The sequence below is a fragment of the Typha latifolia genome, chromosome 11, assembly GCF_019914945.1.
Source record: "Typha latifolia isolate L0001 chromosome 11, TyphaL0001v2, whole genome shotgun sequence".
Taxonomy (NCBI): domain Eukaryota; kingdom Viridiplantae; phylum Streptophyta; class Magnoliopsida; order Poales; family Typhaceae; genus Typha; species Typha latifolia.
In genome coordinates this window covers 7,736,837-7,758,141 of record NC_133096.1, presented here as the reverse complement: position 1 = coordinate 7,758,141, position 21,305 = coordinate 7,736,837, and the positions used below count along the sequence as shown (strand labels likewise).

At 34.9% G+C, this 21,305-nt stretch overlaps 2 protein-coding genes and 1 non-coding gene across 3 annotated transcripts; all 3 read right to left on the bottom strand.

The window, feature by feature from the left end:
• Positions 1-747: 747 nt before the first annotated feature.
• LOC140797745 (phosphatidylserine decarboxylase proenzyme 2-like) lies at positions 748-19,181 on the bottom strand. Its single transcript, XM_073151389.1, has 21 exons — positions 18,897-19,181; positions 18,728-18,807; positions 17,510-17,534; positions 16,079-16,138; positions 15,487-15,555; positions 13,066-13,158; positions 12,915-12,965; positions 9,377-9,460; positions 9,197-9,288; positions 8,865-9,020; positions 8,637-8,721; positions 7,336-7,447; positions 6,545-6,645; positions 5,289-5,336; positions 4,453-4,599; positions 3,470-3,565; positions 2,915-2,989; positions 2,726-2,818; positions 1,893-1,979; positions 1,736-1,786; positions 748-1,165 (listed from the first exon to the last, which is right to left on the bottom strand). The coding sequence occupies exons 1-21, from the start codon at positions 19,068-19,070 to the stop codon at positions 1,016-1,018; spliced, it is 1,929 nt and encodes a 642-aa protein (XP_073007490.1). The 5' UTR covers positions 19,071-19,181; the 3' UTR covers positions 748-1,015.
• An 803-nt stretch (positions 19,182-19,984) lies between these two features.
• On the bottom strand, positions 19,985-20,980 carry LOC140797796 (thioredoxin M5, chloroplastic-like). The gene is made up of 2 exons (XM_073151453.1): positions 20,577-20,980; positions 19,985-20,483 (listed from the first exon to the last, which is right to left on the bottom strand). Exons 1-2 carry the CDS (start codon positions 20,950-20,952, stop codon positions 20,164-20,166), a joined length of 696 nt encoding a protein of 231 aa, XP_073007554.1. The 5' UTR covers positions 20,953-20,980; the 3' UTR covers positions 19,985-20,163.
• Positions 20,981-21,192: 212 nt separating this feature from the next.
• On the bottom strand, positions 21,193-21,265 carry TRNAF-GAA (transfer RNA phenylalanine (anticodon GAA)). Its single transcript has one exon. It is a non-coding gene; the product is annotated as a tRNA-Phe (tRNA).
• Positions 21,266-21,305: the final 40 nt, after the last annotated feature.

Genomic DNA, 21,305 nt, shown 5'->3' with positions numbered 1-21,305 from the left:
AAAAAAAAAAAGAAACTCCATTATAACAAGTTTAGCGTCTTATTTTGAAACACGACCAAAAAAAAAATTGAGGCAGACTTAATTGAATTAGTCAGCGTTAATTTGAAAATTTTTAAATAAACTGCTAATAAGCTCAATATTTTACATATATAAACTTAATGATAAGATTAATATTTTATTTTGATAAGTTACTGATAAAAATGCTGAATTTGTTGGCATTTCTATCTAAAGATAAAACATTAACCTATTCCAAAGCATTAACGCAATGATCTAAAAATACAACTGTTTAAAATCTAATTATTATCATTTTAAATATATTTAAAAAATTTATTCAATTCTCTATAATTTTATTTTTAATAAATTTTTTTTAAAATAACAGTTACATTTTAGTCTACCACAATCCACATCGAGTGTCAATACTCCATTCGCATCGCCATCCTCGTTACACTAAAATCGGTTTACATCTAAACATCACATTAACTTTAAGTAAGTTTATTTTAAGTTCAAGAAATGAGAATGGTTAAATGAATTTAGGACTTACACCTTAAGCCTTGTACCACGCCAAGTCTAGATTTAATCATCAGAAAGTGGTGACTTCCATAATATTCAAATATAATAACTTTCCATTTAGTGGGTCAATCCTCTCCAAATAAAAAAAACTCAAATGGGTACGGTGATGGGACATTATACCAGCTATTTTCATAGTATTCTAAACAGCTCCCGCACATGCAGAGACAGAAATAAATATAAGCTAAGTGTAAGACGATCATCCCATTAATTGACTAATTTAATCTTCTACTTTGTTGTATTCTAGATACATTAAAAATATGGGCATGAATTCGAACCAAACACCAGCGTAAGCATACAGTCATGCTTCTTCACCAAACGGGCACATACAAGCTTTTATGTGCGTACATGCATTTGGAGATATATTATGACCTCCCAATTAACATGAATTTAGACACTAGAGTTCAAAACTCACCCGCGGGCATCGCATCCTCTTTTGTCCTTGGAGTTAGGTTTCCAGCGTGCATTTTTCAAACCTCAAAGCTTCTTCTGTGGCTTGTTTCCTTTTGGAGACGCCCAACGTCATGCCGACAGATACTAAGGTTTCAAGTGCTCTTTCACTGTTAACGAGAAGATCGTCATCTATTTGTATTGCACCCTACAAGAAAAGAAGGACGAGTATAAGCTCCACTCAAGTAAGTTAGTGTTAATATTTTTTTTTTTTAAATGGAAACTTAATAGTGTCCTAATTAACTCTATGCCGCTGGAGTTCAGAACCTGAGACACTCATACAACGTGAGTCCCTTTTAACCCTTTAAACTATCTGACTACAATCAATGATAAATATTGTTCCATGAAATGCGGAGAAAACCCATAGGAGATCAAACAAGGCGATTATTGCACTCCATTCTGAATAATGGGTAATGGCTTTACAACACAATGGTTGTAACATTGGCCCCAAACGAAATAAACAACTCTCGGTTACAGTTATGAGGTTAAGCAAACGTTCAAAAGGTCCCCCAGGGCATGGATCAATATCTATACAGGTCCAACTAAGAACAAAATAATAATTGATCAAGGCTACCTCGCTATAGGAATGTTTCACTTCTGCTGTATTATCATCTTAATTTGCACAACTATCCATAGGGAAGTCAATTTTCTGTATACGCAGCCGAATGCTAACAAAATTATGAAGAAACAAACTAGAAGCATAAATAAGGAAACAGACCTTCTCAAAGACACATATTACAGTGCTTCCTCCAAAAGAGAAATACCCAAACTGGAGAACAAGTTGGAAAAAGAAATGTTAGGAATAGAGAAGACATAATCACAGCGTAGTTAAGCTAGTAGCAGGTTAACTAGAAAAAAGGAAAGAATACAAGAACCTCATCTCCCTTATGGACATAGTCACCCTCCTTTTTCAAAAACGTGATGCTCCCCACCATTGTTGCCCCAATTGCAACAAATGCTACCTGCACCAGAATAAATTACGCATATCAGACTAACTGTGGTAGCTCTGGAACATTTGATGTAATGCAATAAGATTAAGTATTATGTAGAAAATAGAGATATGAGTTGGGAAGCTTATTACTTCAAGGAAAAGTTGGCAAGTTTTCTATGTAGAAAATATGTTTATCTTTAATGATTTTCACTTCTATGTAGTACACTTTAATTTTTTTTTTCTAAAGTATAAAAGGGTATCCTGAAACCTGAAGATAATACCTCTAATTAGAGTAGCAGTGTTTGAGCATGTCCTAAATCTTTTGTCCATACTAAAATTTGCATGTTCTTCAAGAAGTATCTACCAAATGAGTTAAAATACTTCTCTAAGCACTTGAGAAACAACATGATCATGGCAACAAGCCACGTTTATGAGGATTGCTAGAGCCCAGCCGTTAATGCAGATAGACTTGAATCAAACAAAAAGACACAATTGATCTGATTAATGCTGAGTTCAGTTTTCAAGAAAAATCATCGCTCTTGTTTTGCTTCTTTGTGGTATTGGTTATATATACAAATAAGAATTAAAGAGTAACAACCTCTTCTTTGAGGGGTTTAAATACTCGAGAATGTTTATCAGTGGCCCAAGAACAGTAAAATGGTTTAGTATATTAAGTATACATTCGTAGTAGTTTTCTTGATGAACAGAAAATCATTTAAATTGAATTTGATAATACAGGCAAATGTGAAATTATAGAAGGAAGAATAAAAGGCAAACCTTTCCAAACTCTTCAGTTGAAATGACAGAGACAACTCGTTTATTCTCCGTGAAGACATTACAATACTTACTGTTCACAGCAATTGGATTCACCTAAGAAAACAGAAACATTAATTCATGATAATGGAACCACAAAGAGATAAAAAGAAATTACAGGATTTGGGGAAGTTAAAAGTACATGTGACACACCGTGTATAAGTATCCTGGGATATCAACAAAACTTTCAACAATTCCAGACACTGGAACATGGAAACGATGGTAATCCTGCATCAAAAGATAGAAGACATGTCAGTTAACAATGTTCTCCAAAAGGATGAGCTATTAACCAAATGTTAATCATAATACGAATTTTAAAACTCCCTCGCAAGTGCGGCCTCGAGACTCTTCATTGTCCTAACTACATGGAATTAAGGTAAAGATCTAGCAAATCAATGATAGAAGCTTGTAGAGATCCAAGAGAAGATCCCTGTCCTCCCATTCAAAATTGATTAATGATATTATCAAAAACTCAAAAACTTAAGCTATTAAAATGGTGATTTAAAGAGAGCATCCCTCTGCATGAGGCCCACCATGCAGGGTCTGGGGAGGGACGATGTAAATAGCATTACCCTCATTTTTCAAGAGGTTTTTTCCATGGAGCTATAAAAATGCCATTTCTGATTCATATTCCAATTTAACATCTAAGGAAACAAAACTAATATTTTAATCAATCATTCCTTGTGTGAAAGAAATAAAGACTGATACCTGTGGTGCAAGTCGAAAAATCACCAAAGAACCATTGCTCAAATCGCTGGAGCATGTATCCAACCCCAGGAGACCTTGTATAGAAAATTTACGACCCTATGAAGGAAAGAAAGAATACAACAATCATGAAATCTTTTACCTTTTTATGTCATTATAACAAATTGAACAGTAACAGTAAACCATGTTGATAGAAATCGACTTGGTCCAAAAATTTGTTCAGGTTTGACAAAGGGATGGATCCTAAAAGATCTGTATATTTGTGAAAGCTTAGAAAAAACAGAAGAGTGCTTGGATTTTGTTAACTCACGAACTACTTTAAAAGTTTAAGCTGTTAAAAAATAGTAATTTTTCATATTTTTATATTTAACAACCTCCTCGCCTCTGGGCAAAAGATATTTTGATGGGCCAAATAAGTAGATTTCATTTAAATTGGTAGATGTTTTTATATTTTAATGACAGATGAGTCTAATAGGTTTCAAACTTTATATCTCTGTTATAATACCATGTTAACACACTAAATACTCTAAAAGCTTAAAATGTTAGAGATCAACGGTTTTTCATATTTTATATTTAATAGATCTATAATGCGTGGTTTATCAGATGCACCATTCAATTGGAACAAAAAGTATCACAAAAACCATTTTCTAAAGTTAATTGAAAAAACACTGTTTTAATAATGCAAGTTCTCATGGAATATCCTTGAAACGCAGGACATAGGGAAAGATCAAATAGAAATAACAAATAACACTCTTTCCTCTGTCTTCTACCTTGCCTTTTCCTTCTCTGATAACTTGTAAACATTGCAAAGATGAAACATGACGAAATCATGAATAACGTTAGAATGAACTTTGACACATAATACTAGTAATATTCCCAGGGACAGGTGACTTATGTTGTTTTTCCATACCCTCAATTCCTCAGGAAGTTCTTAGCAACATATAGCAGAAAGACATTTTAACTCCAGCAATAGATAGAGATTTTACCTTTATCCAAAACCTTGAGCTATCACTGACAGAATTAAATGCCATCAGACGGCTATCAGCAGCACAGATAGCAATATCATCTCGGTCATTCCAAGCAATTGGTCGTGCATCTGGCCTCAATTCTCTTATAAAGAATTCATTGAATGTCTGCAAATAAAATATTACTTTGTACATTGTCATTTTAGGAGATTCTTAAGCAGAGAAATGGATACTTGAAGAAAATGCAATAGAAAATGCTTGATGATAAGAACAAGTTGACTACTTCCAAAGAACTATGCTGAATGTGCATATCCACTATGCTTCACATTGTATGTCATCGAAGAAGCAGTATTGGTAACATAATATTACTTAGATCGATACTTACATATTTAGAAGAAAGACAAAATTACCCGGAATACATATGATCCCACACTTTTCTAATTAGCAGAAAAGCTTTCGTACCACTTGAGACAGCTGCTTAATAAGTAAATCTGTTGATCTTCATATGTGTCATGCGGAACACGATGTGAATGTTTAAAGTTTAAAACTCTAGACAAGCCCAACTAAGCATGCCATGTTCTCAGTCCCCATATGACAACATATTGTGCTATTGAAACTTTGAATTTCTTGGAGGATTTTTATGCTTATGTTGATTAACTGAGAGCATTAATGTGGTTTTCTCTGCCAACTCTCTTTAATTGTGCATCAAGAATGTATTCTGTAAGCCAAACTAATTATAGAAATATATCAAGTCCTATGGAATCCACCCCACTTTACCATCACTCAGCAAGAAAAAAAAAAGAGAGTTAATTAAAGAATTTGCCAAATTGCCAACTACTCTAATTTATTTCATATACCTTGAAATATTCAATAGGATACTTGACCTCATCCATGTTAATTTGATCCTGCAAGCATATAAAAAAAATGTTATTTGAATTCAATAATCACTACATCGCATATCAAAAGAAGCATATCAGCTATCCTAGATTTGTATGAGAAATTGATAGTTTTGAAAGTTTAAGGTAAAGAAACACCTAAATTTCTCACAAATAGTTTCCAAAGATTTGCATAGGAGGTTTAATCTTTAAACCTCAAATTAGATGCTTCTTAAGACATAAGTTTTTGTACATACCAAAAGGCAAATTATAAACACAAAATAGTAGGGGTATAATTATTCCTGAATAGTATATAAAGGAACTTCCACCTATTTGTGCAGCTAACATAACAATATTAATTTGCTGGCAACAATCCCATCTGTAAGGCTTTATGGACCATCAATGTTCTGCAAAGTATTAGTCATTGTTGAGCACATAAATTTATCCACATTCAAAACTTGAGAATTCTACAGCCATACCTTTCCTCTACTAACATTCTAGACAAAAAATAAAAGCATCATTTACTATTATTTCACCACACCTTGACTGTTTCAACCATATTAAGATGCCTCTTTTGTGTCACTTCAGATTTCCCCTTCATATCGAAACATGTATTAAACTTTTTCTCCAAAGTCCACGAAAAATTTGACAAAACCGTCATATTTACAAACAATCTAGTCATAGCCCTCCAATTTATTGTTCTCATTTAAGTATAATGTTGGGTCATTAGAAAATGCGAATAGCCTTCTCAAAAATTGTGCAACCTCTTATAACACTAGAATTCCCCTTGATGTTATCATAACATTAGTGTCCCTCAATGACTGCTCCAAAGAAACAACCTTTTAAGTAAAAGGTATAAGGTTTGCATACATCTCTCTTCCAAAATAGCAACTTTCGTACTACTCCCAATATTCAAACCAACAGGACTGAGGTTGGTAAGATACAAGATATATGAGATATAGCTAAATATGTGAGGAGGCTTAGATAAGTTAACTACTGGTTCTAAATTTTCAGGTATAGAACTTTTAATGATGAGTCAGTAGAAGGATCAAATTTTCATGCATGAATTTGGACTTAATAGCATGTTTACCTATTCTTCATGAATGCTATTTGTGTTGAACTAAACATGATGGCTTGACCTATAGCTACTTAGTACTCTTCTTTAACTTCAATTTTTATTTTGGATGTGCTCATTAAGTAGCTGAGAAAAAAAAACTAAGCAAGAATCAATCACATGCCTTAAAAAACTCGATGAATTTTGGTATATCTTTAGCAGATTCAGGTGAATTCATCTGCCTCCCTTGCTTTTCAGAGATGTTCTGTAAGAGCTCTTTGACCCCTATACACATAAACCATCACAGACATCTCATTACCAAGAGATAGATAAAGCTGCATATAGTAAAATATATTAGTTAAGACCAAGAGATAGATAATGCTTAATGGACTTTATAAATTACTAACTTTGTAACTTTTTCTTTTTGTTAAATAACTTTGTAAATTAAATTGATTATTTGCCACATAAAATCTTCCAACGAACTTAGAAAATGAAACAACTCAAGCTAATTGCATGTGGCATAATTTTTTGAAAAGCCTTTTAATTCCTCTTATAGGAAATGGTCAGGGCACACAGCCATCTTGATAAATGTACCACAAATTAGGAGAAATCTATATCATCCAGAAGGTTGTTAAACTTATAATTATAACGCAAAGAAAGGAGTCAAACTGATGATGGAGGACACAAAAGTTAGTTTTCATTATCCGTAACATAGCCTGTAGGCCCTGTACAACAGTACAAGATAATGTTTCCCTTAAATGGTAGAAAGTACAAAAAATTATAACATCATATAAAGACTAGAGTTCCTTAAGATGTAGACTCCCATCTTGTAGGAGCTTGTCAAGGACACGTGATGTCAAAAACATGTAACATGAAAACCTAAGCCTCCATTTCTTTTCTCGGGCATGTTTCACTTACTTGATGGCAACATTATGTAACAAGAGAAAACTATTTTTTCTAATGTATATCACAAACCTGTATTGATAAGTGCAAGGCCAACTTTTGATTGATATATAGCTCTCATTGACAACACAATCTTTCCATCTATAATTTCTTCAACTAGTCTCTTTGTTCTTCGATCAATAACCTAGTGAAAGGAAACAAAATTAAAAGATTCAAGATAAAATATGGTTAATGATCAAATATATTTAAGATAAAATGAAATACGGTTAAAACTCCATGTTTCAAATACCACTGCTGAAAATTTTGAAAGAATGACATTACTTATGTATAACACTACTATAACATAATTGACAACTCTTGACTACTTCGTGGTTACAAAGTTGAAGTTCAAACCCAGAGCTGCAATTCCCATATTACATGAAAGTTTAGAATCCAGATAAACAAATTGTTAGAGGGCTGTGGTCCTTGTACATCATTCTCTTGTGAAGTCATTACTTCCCTTGGCGAGATGGTTTTTGAGGCACCTGATGCTAATAAACAAGATTGCTCACAACAGAAAGTGGGCACCCTTCAATAAAGGGAGCATAATCCCATGAAAAAATATACTCAAGTGGTGCCATCTCAAAGCTACTGTATAGCAATTATTTAGGCAATTAAATGTCCAAATGATTCATGATGATCCTGGACCTGAATAATGTTACTTTTACTTAGAAAATTTACATTGTTAAGATAAATCATCCTAATTTCTGCTAGTATCATAGCTATCATGAAGAGTCACAGACCCTATTCTTAGATTTGTATGCGTCGAACAAGAAACAAACTTTGGGTTAGCTTCATTAAATATCAAAAAACAAACTTGATAACTCCTGCTAAAGAATGCAGATCATATGTAGAAGTTTCTACAACAAAGACAAGGAAGTTGAAAAGACAAAAGATATGCATCAGACTTTTAACTTACATAAGTCATTTTTGCTTTGGGGAGATTGAATCTTTGAATGAAAAAGGAAGTGTTTTTAAGAACACTTCTTTTCTTTCATTTCGAAATTAACTGGACATTTGGATTATTGGAGTTACCACGTCATTAGTCTAGGATTTACCTTAGGTCAAAAAGTACGATAACCTTGTATTGTCTTAACTGAGCAGGCTTCTTACAAGAAATTGAAATAAAAAATCTGGTTTAGGACATTTAGGATTGACAGCCTACAACAAAAACTGTAATAAAATTGGAAAGAAGGGATTTAGGTATCACGTGGTATAATAAATTAGAACAGAACAAAATATGTAAACGTTAAACCTAGCCAGTTACCCTTGCTAAGTCCAATTACATCAAGTATTATTGTAGTAAATCTGATCTAGGCAGTATCAAGACATACCAAAATATGTGAGGCACTTGATCCAGAGCGTAAGCCAACATCATAAGATGAGAAATTGATCCATTCACTAAGTTTAAACATCCATCTGGAACAGAAATTATTGGATTGAAGACATAGATTATCCAGACAATTCACTTGAATACGGAACTCATAATCTTAACAATAGAAAATTTGGAAATAGAAGATGAAATGAAGTTCTATTTCCAAGATCCAGCATAAATATCTCACCCATATGAAGCCTGCTTATCTGTTAGAAATCCCCCAGTCATAACCTGATTTCCAGTCCCCTCATCAAAGCATAGTGTTATATGGATCATATCATTCATCTTGTCGTACTTCCCAAGAATCTCACCACAGACAGGGCATGTACTGATAAGTGGTTCTCTGCAATTACATATAAATTAGAGATATTAATCTGAAAGCAGGGAAAAGGGAATAATACACCAATATCAGTATGCATTTTCAATTGATCTCCACCAGTACTGTAGCTTCATAATTGAATGAGTCACACAAGAGTAGAAACTGAAAATGTCAAAGTATGAGCCAGAGAAAACCATTACTTTTCTTGTTGATCAGCTATAAGGATTGCTAATTCATCCATATCAACAAGACCATCACCATTCTTATCTGCTTGCTTAAAAAGTTCTTCTCTCTATCAATGATAACAAAAAAAAATGTCTTATTGAAATTTAGAGAACAGCAAGAGAATATGACACGCAGAAAAATAGAATTTTTTCCACCTTGGCAACTGCGAGTTGATTACCAAAGGCATTCATCAACTCCAAAAATTCAGAACGGGATAACTTGCCATCTTCATTGTAGTCCTGTATCAAGAACAAGACGCTAGAGAAATGCTAAGACAGAAGGATAAATGCACTAGTAGATCCATATACTTGAAAGAACTTGCATATCTTAATGTGAAGTAATAACATATAACAGGAAGTATCCTATAGCTTTTGCTTCAGTTAAACAAAAAAGGTCCGCCACAAATTACAAAAATTGTAAAAGAATAGAACAGCCGTGAAATATTGGTTTCACAATTTATTTATGTAATGTACTTTAGAATGCTTTCATGTACTTTACCTCTGATTTTCAACTCTATATATATATATATATATAAAAGAACTGAGATTTTATTTGCACAGTTCAATATTATATCAACTATTTCATAGAAATTTGCTGGCTTAGATGTGTCGAGTTGGCTACTATTGATTGAGGTGAAATGTTTATATATAATTGTTCTTCTAGATTTAAAACCATAACATTATTCATAACATCTCACAAGTATATCATACAAAACTTAGGACAAATTACAGTTTATTTCTCCTAGTTTGATGATTTTAACATACTCCTATGTACTTCAAACTTAAGGACTAGATTTTCCATCCAAAGCTAACATAGGTTCATTGGCTCCAATATTTTTCACCATAAGTAAGTTGCAAAATGACCAAACTACCTGTATTATCCTTATAGCAAACTATATTTTTGTTAGGATAATTAAGTATTTTTACATCCTAGTTAATGGTTGACAAATAGTAGCAACCTGATTTATATCGCAGGAGGGTTAAGTGCTTACGTTTTAAAGTACATGGGGAAAGTTAAAATCTAGCCAAACCAAGGGTAAATTACTAAATTATAGCTTCCCCTTCACTTTACTATGCCCTTTATAAATACCTTCTTCTATCGATATGAACTGAAACTCTGCATATTTTCAATTCTTAGATTCATACCCCATATACTAATGAATTTAGGTTAGCCCATCAAAAAGGCTGAAATCCAGGTGGAAATTGTAAGAACTGAAAAAAAAAACGTGCAACCCTCTCCCCTCTCCCTCTCTGGCACGTGATGAGGTGGCCGTAAAGATCTCGCCGAATCCAAATCTAAATTAGATTTAGATTTTGACCCTATAAAATAAACCCTAACTCTCTCTCTCTCTCTCTCTCTCTCTCTCTCTCTCTCTCTCCTTTACTTAGCCTCTTTTTCCTCTTCTTCTTCTTCTCCTTCTTTTTCTTCTTATTTACTGTCGAAATCACGACGTGGGTTCGGCCTGTCGGAGTATCGCCGGAGTAAATAGGGACCATCACTCTCCTCCTCTGTAAGCCCTCTCTCATTCCTCAAGCTTAATTTTAATTTAATAGAGTAAATTAGAAATACCTAATTTTGGTGTTGCGGCCTCATCGATGAACCTCATCAGTTGACGGCTTCAGGTCGCTATCGCTCCATCACTGAAAGCTTCGTGCTTTAAGCCCGGTGTCGATGATACCTTCTAGGAGGCCCTCGTGGCTTGGGTTGTGGTCGGCCATGGGTGGAAAGTCTTCCACCGTTGGTCGTCGTGATCGACCTTCCCTCCTCTGGTACAAGTCATCGAGGTTGCTAGGAAGGCTTCGACAAGGTCGGTAGGCCGCCGGCAACAATGGTCGCCGGCGATGCTCTCTCTCTCCCTTCCCTTTCCTCCTCTCTTCTTTCTCCCTCACCGATCTCGTTGGGAAACCCGAGCCCAATCATTTTCTTCTCTCGGGTTCGAGTCTAGGTTGCGGACCCGACCTGACCCTCCCCTCTAGCTTTAAGTCATGGGCTGCAGGCTAATTGCAGCCTAGTTCCTTGTTGGCTTTGGGTTAGGCCTTGGCCCAACCCAACTAGCATAAAGTGGAAGGGTGTGCTGTGGGCTAGCTGCAGCCCAGTCCAATCCAATGGGTTTCGTTCAACCCATTATAGTCATTTATTTGGTTTTAAAAATTCAGAAACTTAATTAGAGATAAAAATTAAATTATGATTATTTTTGTATTGTTTAAAGATGGTGATTTTCAGCACGTGGACTAGAGACTATATATTACAATTATCTAACCTAGACTCAGGTGAGTGGGCTCACTCACATTTATTTATATTTTACTTCGTACTTTTGTCAAACCGTGTAACTTTGTTGTGTGCAAATTTATTTATTTTATTCTTATATGCAAATTTATTATTATATTTTCTGTGTGCATTTAATCATTATACTCAATGCATCGCCATACCTTGTGCAAATTATAAATTTTAGTGAAAAGAAAAATAAAATTAATATTGTATGACTTAGAGAACAATCCCAATATAGGTGACTTGCGGCTTTCCGTGGTGACTCGAGTCTATCAAGAAGTTCAAAGGAAAGTCTTATATCAGATCACTACAATGACTTTTTTAGGTTACTCTGGCGGGGTTAGGAAACAGTCCTAGAATGAATGAGAAATTTTCTAAGGTGACCCTAACCTCTCTCAACGGTTAGTGAAAGAGACAGGGTGTGTTGATCACATAGTGACACCATCTGATGACCCTAACCGGATCAGCTATAAAAAATAGTCTCAAGCGTCATCTCGATGTGACTTCTAGTTGATATAGATCCACAAGGTATAGATTCATTGAGACAAATGACATTATAAACATTGGAAATATGATAATATGTTGAAACTGAGCAAGGCTACAAGTTATGACTCTCTATTGTTATCATTGTCATTATTTTAAGAGCATGCCTATTGGAAATTGTTATTTATATTGTTGAACTTGGATTTTATTAACACTATAAAATTTTAGAATTTATTTAGTTTTCGAGTGGATTCCACTCACTGAGCTATAGTTGTTGGCTCATGGATTTCTTTCTCTTTTTTTTTTAATTATCTCAGGTAATAGTCAGCGTGGCAACTGAGCGTAATGCACCGGGACCCTACCTCCACTTAAGACCTACTTATTTACCTTTCCGTTCTTTTGGATTTTATGTTTTAGATTAATTATTAATTTTATTTCGTTTAGAGACAAACAATAACATTGTTTTATATTCATTGTAATTAGTTTAAATTTAATAAAGCAGATTTTTTTTATTTATTTATTTTTGCCATTGTACACTTATGAAATATTTGTAAGGCTTTGTGTATCTCAAACGTATTGAGGTGCATAGCCGGTCATAATTCTGATTTCGTGTTATGACAGAAATGGATTGCACTGAGCTAAAACACTAAACTCAGTTACATAACATAAAGAGTTCATGTAACAAATGACATTTATTAGGTGGATTCAACAGGGAATAGTATCATTATCTCCAGTAAATATCTATGCAGTTAAAAGGCTAAAATGTTGTGCCAACAAATTTCTTCTGTGCATATCTGTTTTGGGGACATTTATTTAATCTGAAACAGAATATTAAACTATCAAATAATGGAACCACTACCAGAAATGAAGATTGAAAATGATAAAATGACAAGAAAAAGAACAAAAAAGAACAGATTAGGCACTTATGGAAGTGAAGCGTACCACTATGCTCAAAATACGACGTGCAAAGCTTTTTTCCGTCTCAATTGGGTCCTGCATCAAGCTAGAATCGTGAGTGTTATGACCACCAGAAGTTCTGATAGTGTGCATTACAGCATTAGTCCAAAGATGGAGTAACACTAAAAGTATGTACCTCAACATAACATGAAATAGATATACTGCCCACAATTGTGCTAGACATTGATGGATCTAACAAACTAAGTTCCTCACGGTTGTCCTCTGATTCCTGCAGTTCAAATTCCATCAAATTATGATGTCCTACTGTATTAGCTGAATCATTTATCAGTCAATGTACAAAAGATCATAAAATGATCAGATCAAATCAGATAGTATAAAAGGAGTGTATAAAACGAAGGAGGAGGACAAAGGGGACAAAGAGATTTAGTAAGATTTTTCCTTATTTTATTTAGTGTTGTCATATTTCAACGCAACAATTATTGTTGTCTTTATCAAGTAAAAACATACATGGAAAAAAAAGATTGAGGAAATTGGAACATATTTGTGAACAACGGCAATCCATAAGTTCTCTTACCAAGTTCCATTGTTGAAGCAGCAATTTGTATTCAAAAATAAAGGAAAGACAAGGTCGGGTTTGCTATATTAATGGGGCAACGATAGTCTTATCCATATGGTTTTACAAGCTTACTTTAATTTTGGATAAAGACTTACAACTGCCGACATTTCCTTGACTATTCCACTGGACATCAATTATTGTCCAAAGAAGCAACACCCATAAGAGGGACATATCCATTTTCACTCACAATTTATTAATTTTACTTTGTTTCATTAACTCATTTACTCATTATGACATCATAGAGATCCTAACATATATTTACTTTTAGGTGTTGAGCTTCATTCAACTTTACGAGAATGACAAACTACTGTTAGGCAATATACTTCCAAGGGAGATTTGAGAGAAAATAAAGGTTGCCCAACCTTCTATAGAGAAAACACCATCTCATTCCACCAAGAATGACAAATCTCTTGAGGTATAGACAGAAAAATTAGTGGCTGATATATCATGTTTTTTCCGTTAGGTTATGTACACCTGTTCGATTTATTGACTTTTTCTTCGCAGACCCAAATATCACTTCTTAAGGTGATATTAAGAAGATAATGAAAAGTCAAATAAATATGGAAAAGGTACTGACAGATGAAATGAGGGGTATTACTGAAAGACAATTAGATATGGAAAAGCTTCTGACAGATGTCTAAAGCAGCATTATAATGCTGTTTTAAGGAGCACGACTTACAAAAACCATGGTAAATAAAATCCTCTAACAAAGAGAGTGCAAATGTTGATGGTGCTTCAAGGGGCACAACTTACCATGTATGTTTTAACCTTGTTATCCTTTACAAATAGGGATTCTTTGAACATGGAACAACAATATTTATTGTCTAGCATTTTATTCAATGGATATACAAAGGGAATGCAAGGACAATTCAAATCACATGATGCACATATTTGTAAGGCTAGCATTAGAAGGGAAAAAACTACTACATTGCGGCAAATTGATAATTCCACTTTGGACATTAGCGCATTGGCACCTACTAGTTATTGATTTGAAAAAAGGTGTGCAGGAACATTACTTTTCTATTGTGGTAGCTAGATATCATGTGGAGGCAATTGTTATGATAACTACCTTTGATTGCAAATTTTAATACTTGTATTGAAAAAATATTTAATCTTCTACTCATTAATCTTTGTATTGTTTAAACAAGGATGTCATATTACAGCTCTCTTGAAAATGTGATATGAAGAGTTAATGGAATGAAAAATTGGAAACGGCTGGATGGTGGAATCAATTAAATACATACCAAGACAAGAAGTCAACCTGGATTTTGTCATTTTTCTACTAGAATATGAAGATTGCGTTCAATGTAGTAAAAAAGTGGCTGTTTTTTTTAATAGAAAGAAATGCATAGGGAAAACATAAAAGGATCTTCGCTTACATGTTATATAGAAATGGCAAAATATTTACTATGAGGCATTACTGTGAGTATGATGCATTACCAAAAATAAGCATATAAAACAATTACCACTTTTTAAGCAAAATAGATGGATTATATAGAAGGATTACTTGCGATAGTCGAAGATTTTGGAGACACTATGATTGGTAGAGAAGATGGTGCTCGTTGGACATGGCAAGTATTGAAAAATAGTTGCTTTGGCGGAGGAGTGGTAGCAAAATGAAGTGGGAAGGAGAGAGAAGGGAAGACGGGTTTGTTGTTGAGATTTTTTTTTTTTTTGAAGGTCTAATAGCCATGGTGATAAGAGCTAGCTCATGGTGAGAGAGAGAGAGGAGAGGAGAGGAGAGGAGAGGAGAGAGGAGAGAGGAGATGGACATGACATGAAAAGACAAAAGTTGCCATAAATTTGCATGATGAAACTTAAGGCTTTTTCCTCCCTCATAACTTGGCTACGGCTAAAGAAATACTTGAACTGGAAATTATATATATATATATAATTTCAAAAGACTAGTAAAAAGAAGAATCAAAAGAATCTAGATAGTAAAGAAAGAAACTGCACTATAGAACAATATCGAAATCTTACTCGACTAAGTATTTCGAAAAGATTGATGTCACAATATCCGACCAGACTGTTTCTAGAAAATCTGTTTGTCTGCAAAATGAACATGATGTTAACTATTGAGAATTAACTATCAAGCTATAGTGAGTGCAAAATATTATACAGCAAGGCATCACATGTAAGTTCTCCAAGCAAATTCATGCAATTCAGGAAGAGTTTTGTTTTTAAACCTCAGCCAAATTATATTTTCAAGATATAGATCAAAGACAAGATAAAATCTAACTGTCTAAGTATTTCATACAAAGATAAATTGCACAATCTGATAAGGAGAATTAGCTTAGAGGTCCCCACAAATGTCGGATATAGGAAGAGAAATGTGTTCACAGCCTTATCCCTGTCGTTGTATGGGCCATCTTCTACATGAACCAAAACGTGGCCACATAATGCATGGCAGCAAGCTTAACCATCACACTAAGTTTACACCCTCCAATAAGGAAAATGAAGAAGGGATAATAAATGCATGGCAGAAATGGTAAATAAGCAGAAAACTGGCAGATATTAACAAAATTTGCTTGATAAAATGGATAACATTAAGTATTCCTACATCATCATATACCTCAAAAACAGAAATTCGCGCAATATGAGGTCCATCTATTTCCAGTACAACCTTTTTTGCCTACAAAATATGGCGGCAGAAAGCAGAATTATTTACAGAAATGGAATCAGGTATAGATAAAAATATTCATAATGGCAAATTGATGTCTGAAGATTAAACTTACAAAGAACATCTACTGAATGAGACTGATCAATTAACGAGCATTAAAGCTACTAACATTTGGCATGTGTAATACAAATGGGCTATAAAGGATAAACATAAAGAAGGGCATTGCCAATTGACTTCAGATAAAAGAAAAGGACTAGCAGAATTCAGCCTCCATATTTTGATTCCACTGACAGAACAAGAGAGCACCTCCACATCAGAACATCACAAGTCATTTTCCCTTCGTTTAAATAGATGAAGCAATCATCAAATACTTTACAAGACGATGATAATGTCTGAAGTCTGAACTCAAGTAAATTATAAGATAACGCAGCGCTTTGCAGTTGCCTTTCATCTACCTTCTGTTTTAAATCAAATACATATGGCTTTCATCCAAGATCAAATTTCTGGCAACTTGTAGAGGTTCTAGCTGATGGTTTTGTCAACTACCCAAATGACCTATGGTAATGATGCTCCACAAGTCAACTACGAATTAAATGATAAGCACTAGCAGCTTACAGCTTGACAAGACTGTCAAAAGAGCAAACTATAGAAGAGATTCTGGTAACATTGACAGAGGATCTTTCCAGAGTTTCTCTCGTCATTAACTCCTTGCTTTTACTTGCACAATTTGCTACATAAGGAGGTCATTTCATTTAAAGGAATGGCTACTTGCCCCAAGAAGACTGAAGGGGTCAATTCATGTTTCTTAATGTTCAGACTTTCAGCCTAAAATACTTTTTGGTAGAACATCACATTAGGGGAAAAGGTAAAAAAGAAACATATCATAGAGGAAAAGGTGAGAAAAACCAAGATGTTTTAGACTTTTAGTACAAAGAATGATTGTGGGGAAAAAAATAATACTTGCAACAAGAAACAAATCATTTAGGTGAAGTATGACCAGCTATAATAAGCCTCTGAAACCACTTCCTTACCACCTTTCTTTTCTTAAAATATGAACCTTCCATTCTTCTTATCAGTTCCAACTTTGCAGCCACCAAAAGAAATATTCATCATTTTTAGTGGTACTTTTATCTCCTACATTTGAGTGAAAAAGGATGATGCATAATATTAAAATTAACATATTGATGGATGAGGATGCCACTTCAGTATATAGGAACTTCTATGTGGCCAGTGAAAAGGTATATATGTGAATATATCATCATTTGGGATTGTCATCACACATCAACCTCACTTCAAAAATAGAATTTTACAATGAAATAAATTTATCGTCTAATAAGTAAATCAGGAAAATGGAAGTAAGAAGTAGTGCATCAGTTTACTCACTGATTTCCACACAGGCTTCTCAGTACTGCAGCATTTATTTAGACACAAAACAAACAAAAAGTTTTTATTAGTATTACTCTTAAAAAATAAAAGGAACATCACAGATGACTGCAAAACATAATTGTAAAAAAATGTCAACTATAGCATTAATACAAACAAAATTGCATAAAGTAAGAAACAGACATGAAAAGGAGAAAATTAATTTTAAATCTGGCCACTAGTACATAGAGATGGATAAAGGATACAGAAGATATGGCCAATTGGCCATACAAAGTAACAGAAAAGCTCTTGCAAAAATATTCAAGCAACTATAAGCATGCGATTAATGCAAAGATAAGATTAAGCAAGATTCTACATCTTTTTCACAAATGGAAAATCTTCCTAACTCTTACAAGGAAACATAACAATGCACTTTACTTCCGAGGAGAATGTACACTCCAGACATAAGATTTTGGAAATATTTTTAGCCTCTTGTGACTAGACAAAAATTTCTTTTACTCTCGTATAGTTTTATTTGTGCCACTTCACCCCTTGTAGTCTAGACTAAAATACAACCATTACTTTTTTTCATCATAATTGACCAACTCACAGGTCAAATTTGATGATATTCATTAGATATAAAGTCGTCGAGAATTAAAAAAGTTTTTTAACACATTTAAAATAATACCAATCGAATTTCAAATAACAAAAATATGACAAATATATTAAACAAATATATTTTTGCCGTCTAAAATCTAATTGGTATTATTTTAAATGTGTTGGAAAGCTTATTCAATCATCTACAATTTTGCTTCTAATAAGTGTCTTTAAATTTGACTTATGATTTGGTCAAATATAATGAAAAAAATAACAGTTTTAGTTTGAATAAAACCCATAGATGGTAAAATGAAACAAATGAAACTACAGAAAAGTAAAGTGAATTTAAGCCTAACCATTAGAGGGTAAATATAATTTCACCAAGATTTTTGTGCTAAATATACCACCTCCACGATGGAAATCAAGAACCAAGCAGGAACCGGAATACTTATTACTATGACAAATGTCAACGGAAGCAAAAAATGCAACGAAGAACGATTCTATATATAAAAATCAAGATGGAAGCGAATACAAGTACCCCCATCAAGAACTCCACATTCAAACTTCTTACTGGCCAAAATTCAAGCCAAAGTAAATTTCTCAAACAGAATTCGAGAAATCAAGAAAGGTTTCGAACGCAACTTCTCAGATTTCTCCGTCCGATATGTCCTCTCTCCAAGCGACAGGCACGCGAGCCACCGGTCCTTAAACTTCATCTCCGCCTGCCATCGCAGAAGCAAACGGATCATCTCAGCCGTAAATCCTCCTCGATTCCAGGGCAAAAAACTCTAGAAATGACACGGGATCTGACCTCGATGATCTCGATGCGGGCGATACCGGCAAAGTCCTCGGCGGCGATGTTCTTGATCAGCGATGGATCGGAGCTGGACCGGTGGCGGAAACGCCTCCTGAAGCGAGAGAAACGAGAAGGAAGCGGGGCTTCGCCGCCTCCTCCATCGCGAGGTTTAGAGTTCCCATGCCCCATCTGAGAGAGAGAGAGAGAGAGAGAGAGAGAGAGAGAGAGAGAGAGAGAGGATACGGGATGGGATATGGGATGGGGTTGGTGGAAAGGGTAGAGGTCGGGGATGACCGCGTTTTATTAATTTGACTTGTGGGATTCGTGGTGCTATATTTATAGCAACGGCCCAAGTAGAAATTTTTAAATTTGGTAAACTTACAATTTCTCCCCTGAACTATAAACAAAATACCATATCAGTACAATCGGAGACAGAACACTACGATAGTATAATATAACGGTGCAAAATTGTTATAGTTATCTCGTATATAAAAATTTAGATAATCAGGAATCAAAACGCAAATTTTCTAAATTCTTAAATTAGTCATAATGTAGGCGTGAAAATGTAATTTAGCTTTTAAATAATCTCCTAGTGGGCGAACATTACATCGTTTTGCGAAAGGAATGAATGGATTAGGATTAGTACGTCTTAATCACGAAAATTACCCCAATGAAGTGGGGCCTCTCTTGTCTTGTAATGTTAATTAAATGGAGCTTCAAATTTTTAAACGAAGAAGTAATGTTATAATAACGGAGGCTCTATTTCATTTTTATTATTATTTTTTTGAGAAGAAATGGGAACGAGACCCCAATTAAGATTTATTAATTAATATCTAAATTTTATAAAGGGTATTCTTTAAAATAATCTAGTTTTTTAAAGAATATGAAATTTTAGAAGAACATATACATGTAAAAATATGTCTTCTAAATTTGATTTTTGTTTTTAATAAGCATTTAGAAATAAAAAAGGATGAAAAATATTCTTACAAAATTGTAAAAAAATTTGGGCATTATTCATTCATCTACGTTTCAAGAGTGATCCTGTTAGCAATATTGAATCGCTCGGTGTTAATATGAAACCCATCCATGCAAAGAAAAAATGGTTATAAGATATAATAATAGGTATCCTTTAATTTGCCACAAGAATAGAAGTTACAAAATAGGAATTATAGAGGGTGATTGTATGAGCTACGTACACATCCATGATATCAAACAATTAAGCTCATCATCATGGGTCTTCTAATACACATGAAGATAGGAACGCCCATAATTAAATTGATGATCAAAGTTGGGTGTACTTGTCGATGATATCAGTCAGTGTGCTCTTAGGCACTGCACCAACCACAGTCTTCACCTTCTCCCCCTTCTTGATCATCACAACGGTGGGGATGCTTCGGATTCCGTTGTCCGACGCGATTTTAGGACACTCGTCGGTGTTCACCTTGCAACAGACGATCTTTCCGGCGTACTCCTTGGCCAGCTCGTCGATCACCGGCGCGATCATCCGGCAGGGACCACACCATGGCGCCCAAAATTCTATGAGCACTAGCGTCTCACTTTCAGTGACCAAGCTGTTCCAGTTAGCGTCGTTGGCCACCAACACTGCAAGTCAATCCAGTAAAGTACACTCCCTACCTCCTACGCCAGAGTATGTTTAAAGGTTGACATCTGAGAAAGATAGGGAAGATAAGTTACCTTCGTCCACAACATTCTTAGCTTGGCAAACTAGGCGGCTCCGGCGGCCATTGTTTCCGGCCGAAGTGGATGGCGTCGGCCCAGAGGATGAAAGGGAAGAGGTAGCTCTCTTGAGTCCAGAGCTTGGGAGCAAGCTGAGCTTCTCCTTGTGGAAGAAGGGCTGCTGCTGGGCATGCAACACCCTGCCTCTGCAGGTAGTGGTAGCTGTGGAGGCAACGGTGCTCAATTGGAAGCAGGTCTCTAAAGCCATTCCAACCCTCTTCTCCTTTTGATTTTTCTCTTGATTAAAACTTTGGATTTGGTAGTGAGGAAGGGGGGGGAGAGAGGGAGAGGGAGAGGGAGAGGGAGAGAGGGGTGAGGATAGGAAGGGACTCATCCCTTCTCCCAGTTGATATCCATAACAATGTAAGGTTGATAGTTGCTTTGTGGTATGTGGATGAGAATCCGAGTTATTTGGACCACCAATCTGGCAACTGGCAACTGGCAAGCAATCTCTGATATTAATTTCTCAAGTTTGTCTCAATGCGATTGAAATCCGAGCCGGTCGGCGATAAAATTTTAAATCAATCTCAGTTACAATTCTTAACTGGTTTAAAAGAGTTAAAATTTAAATAAATGTGGTGAGCGTGGATCGAACACGCGACCTTCAGATCTTCAGTCTGACGCTCTCCCAACTGAGCTATCCCCGCTTGATGTAATTTGACATCCGACTGACAATCTTAACAAAAA

Excerpts from the sequence above, each read along its gene's own strand:
- LOC140797745 (XM_073151389.1), bottom strand. The coding sequence starts at position 19,070 with ATGGGGCATGGGAACTCTAAACCTCGCGATGGAGGAGGCGGCGAAGCC. Across the intron at positions 17,535-18,727 it reads CGGACGGAGAAATCTGAGAA|TACTGAGAAGCCTGTGTGGA; the intron begins GTTGCGTTCGAA and ends TAAATGCTGCAG. Across the intron at positions 1,787-1,892 it reads ATGTCCATAAGGGAGATGAG|TTTGGGTATTTCTCTTTTGG; the intron begins GTTCTTGTATTC and ends CTTGTTCTCCAG.
- LOC140797796 (XM_073151453.1), bottom strand. The coding sequence starts at position 20,952 with ATGAGTCCCTTCCTATCCTCACCCCTCTCTCCCTCTCCCTCTCCCTCT. Across the intron at positions 20,484-20,576 it reads TAAGAATGTTGTGGACGAAG|TGTTGGTGGCCAACGACGCT; the intron begins GTAACTTATCTT and ends ATTGACTTGCAG.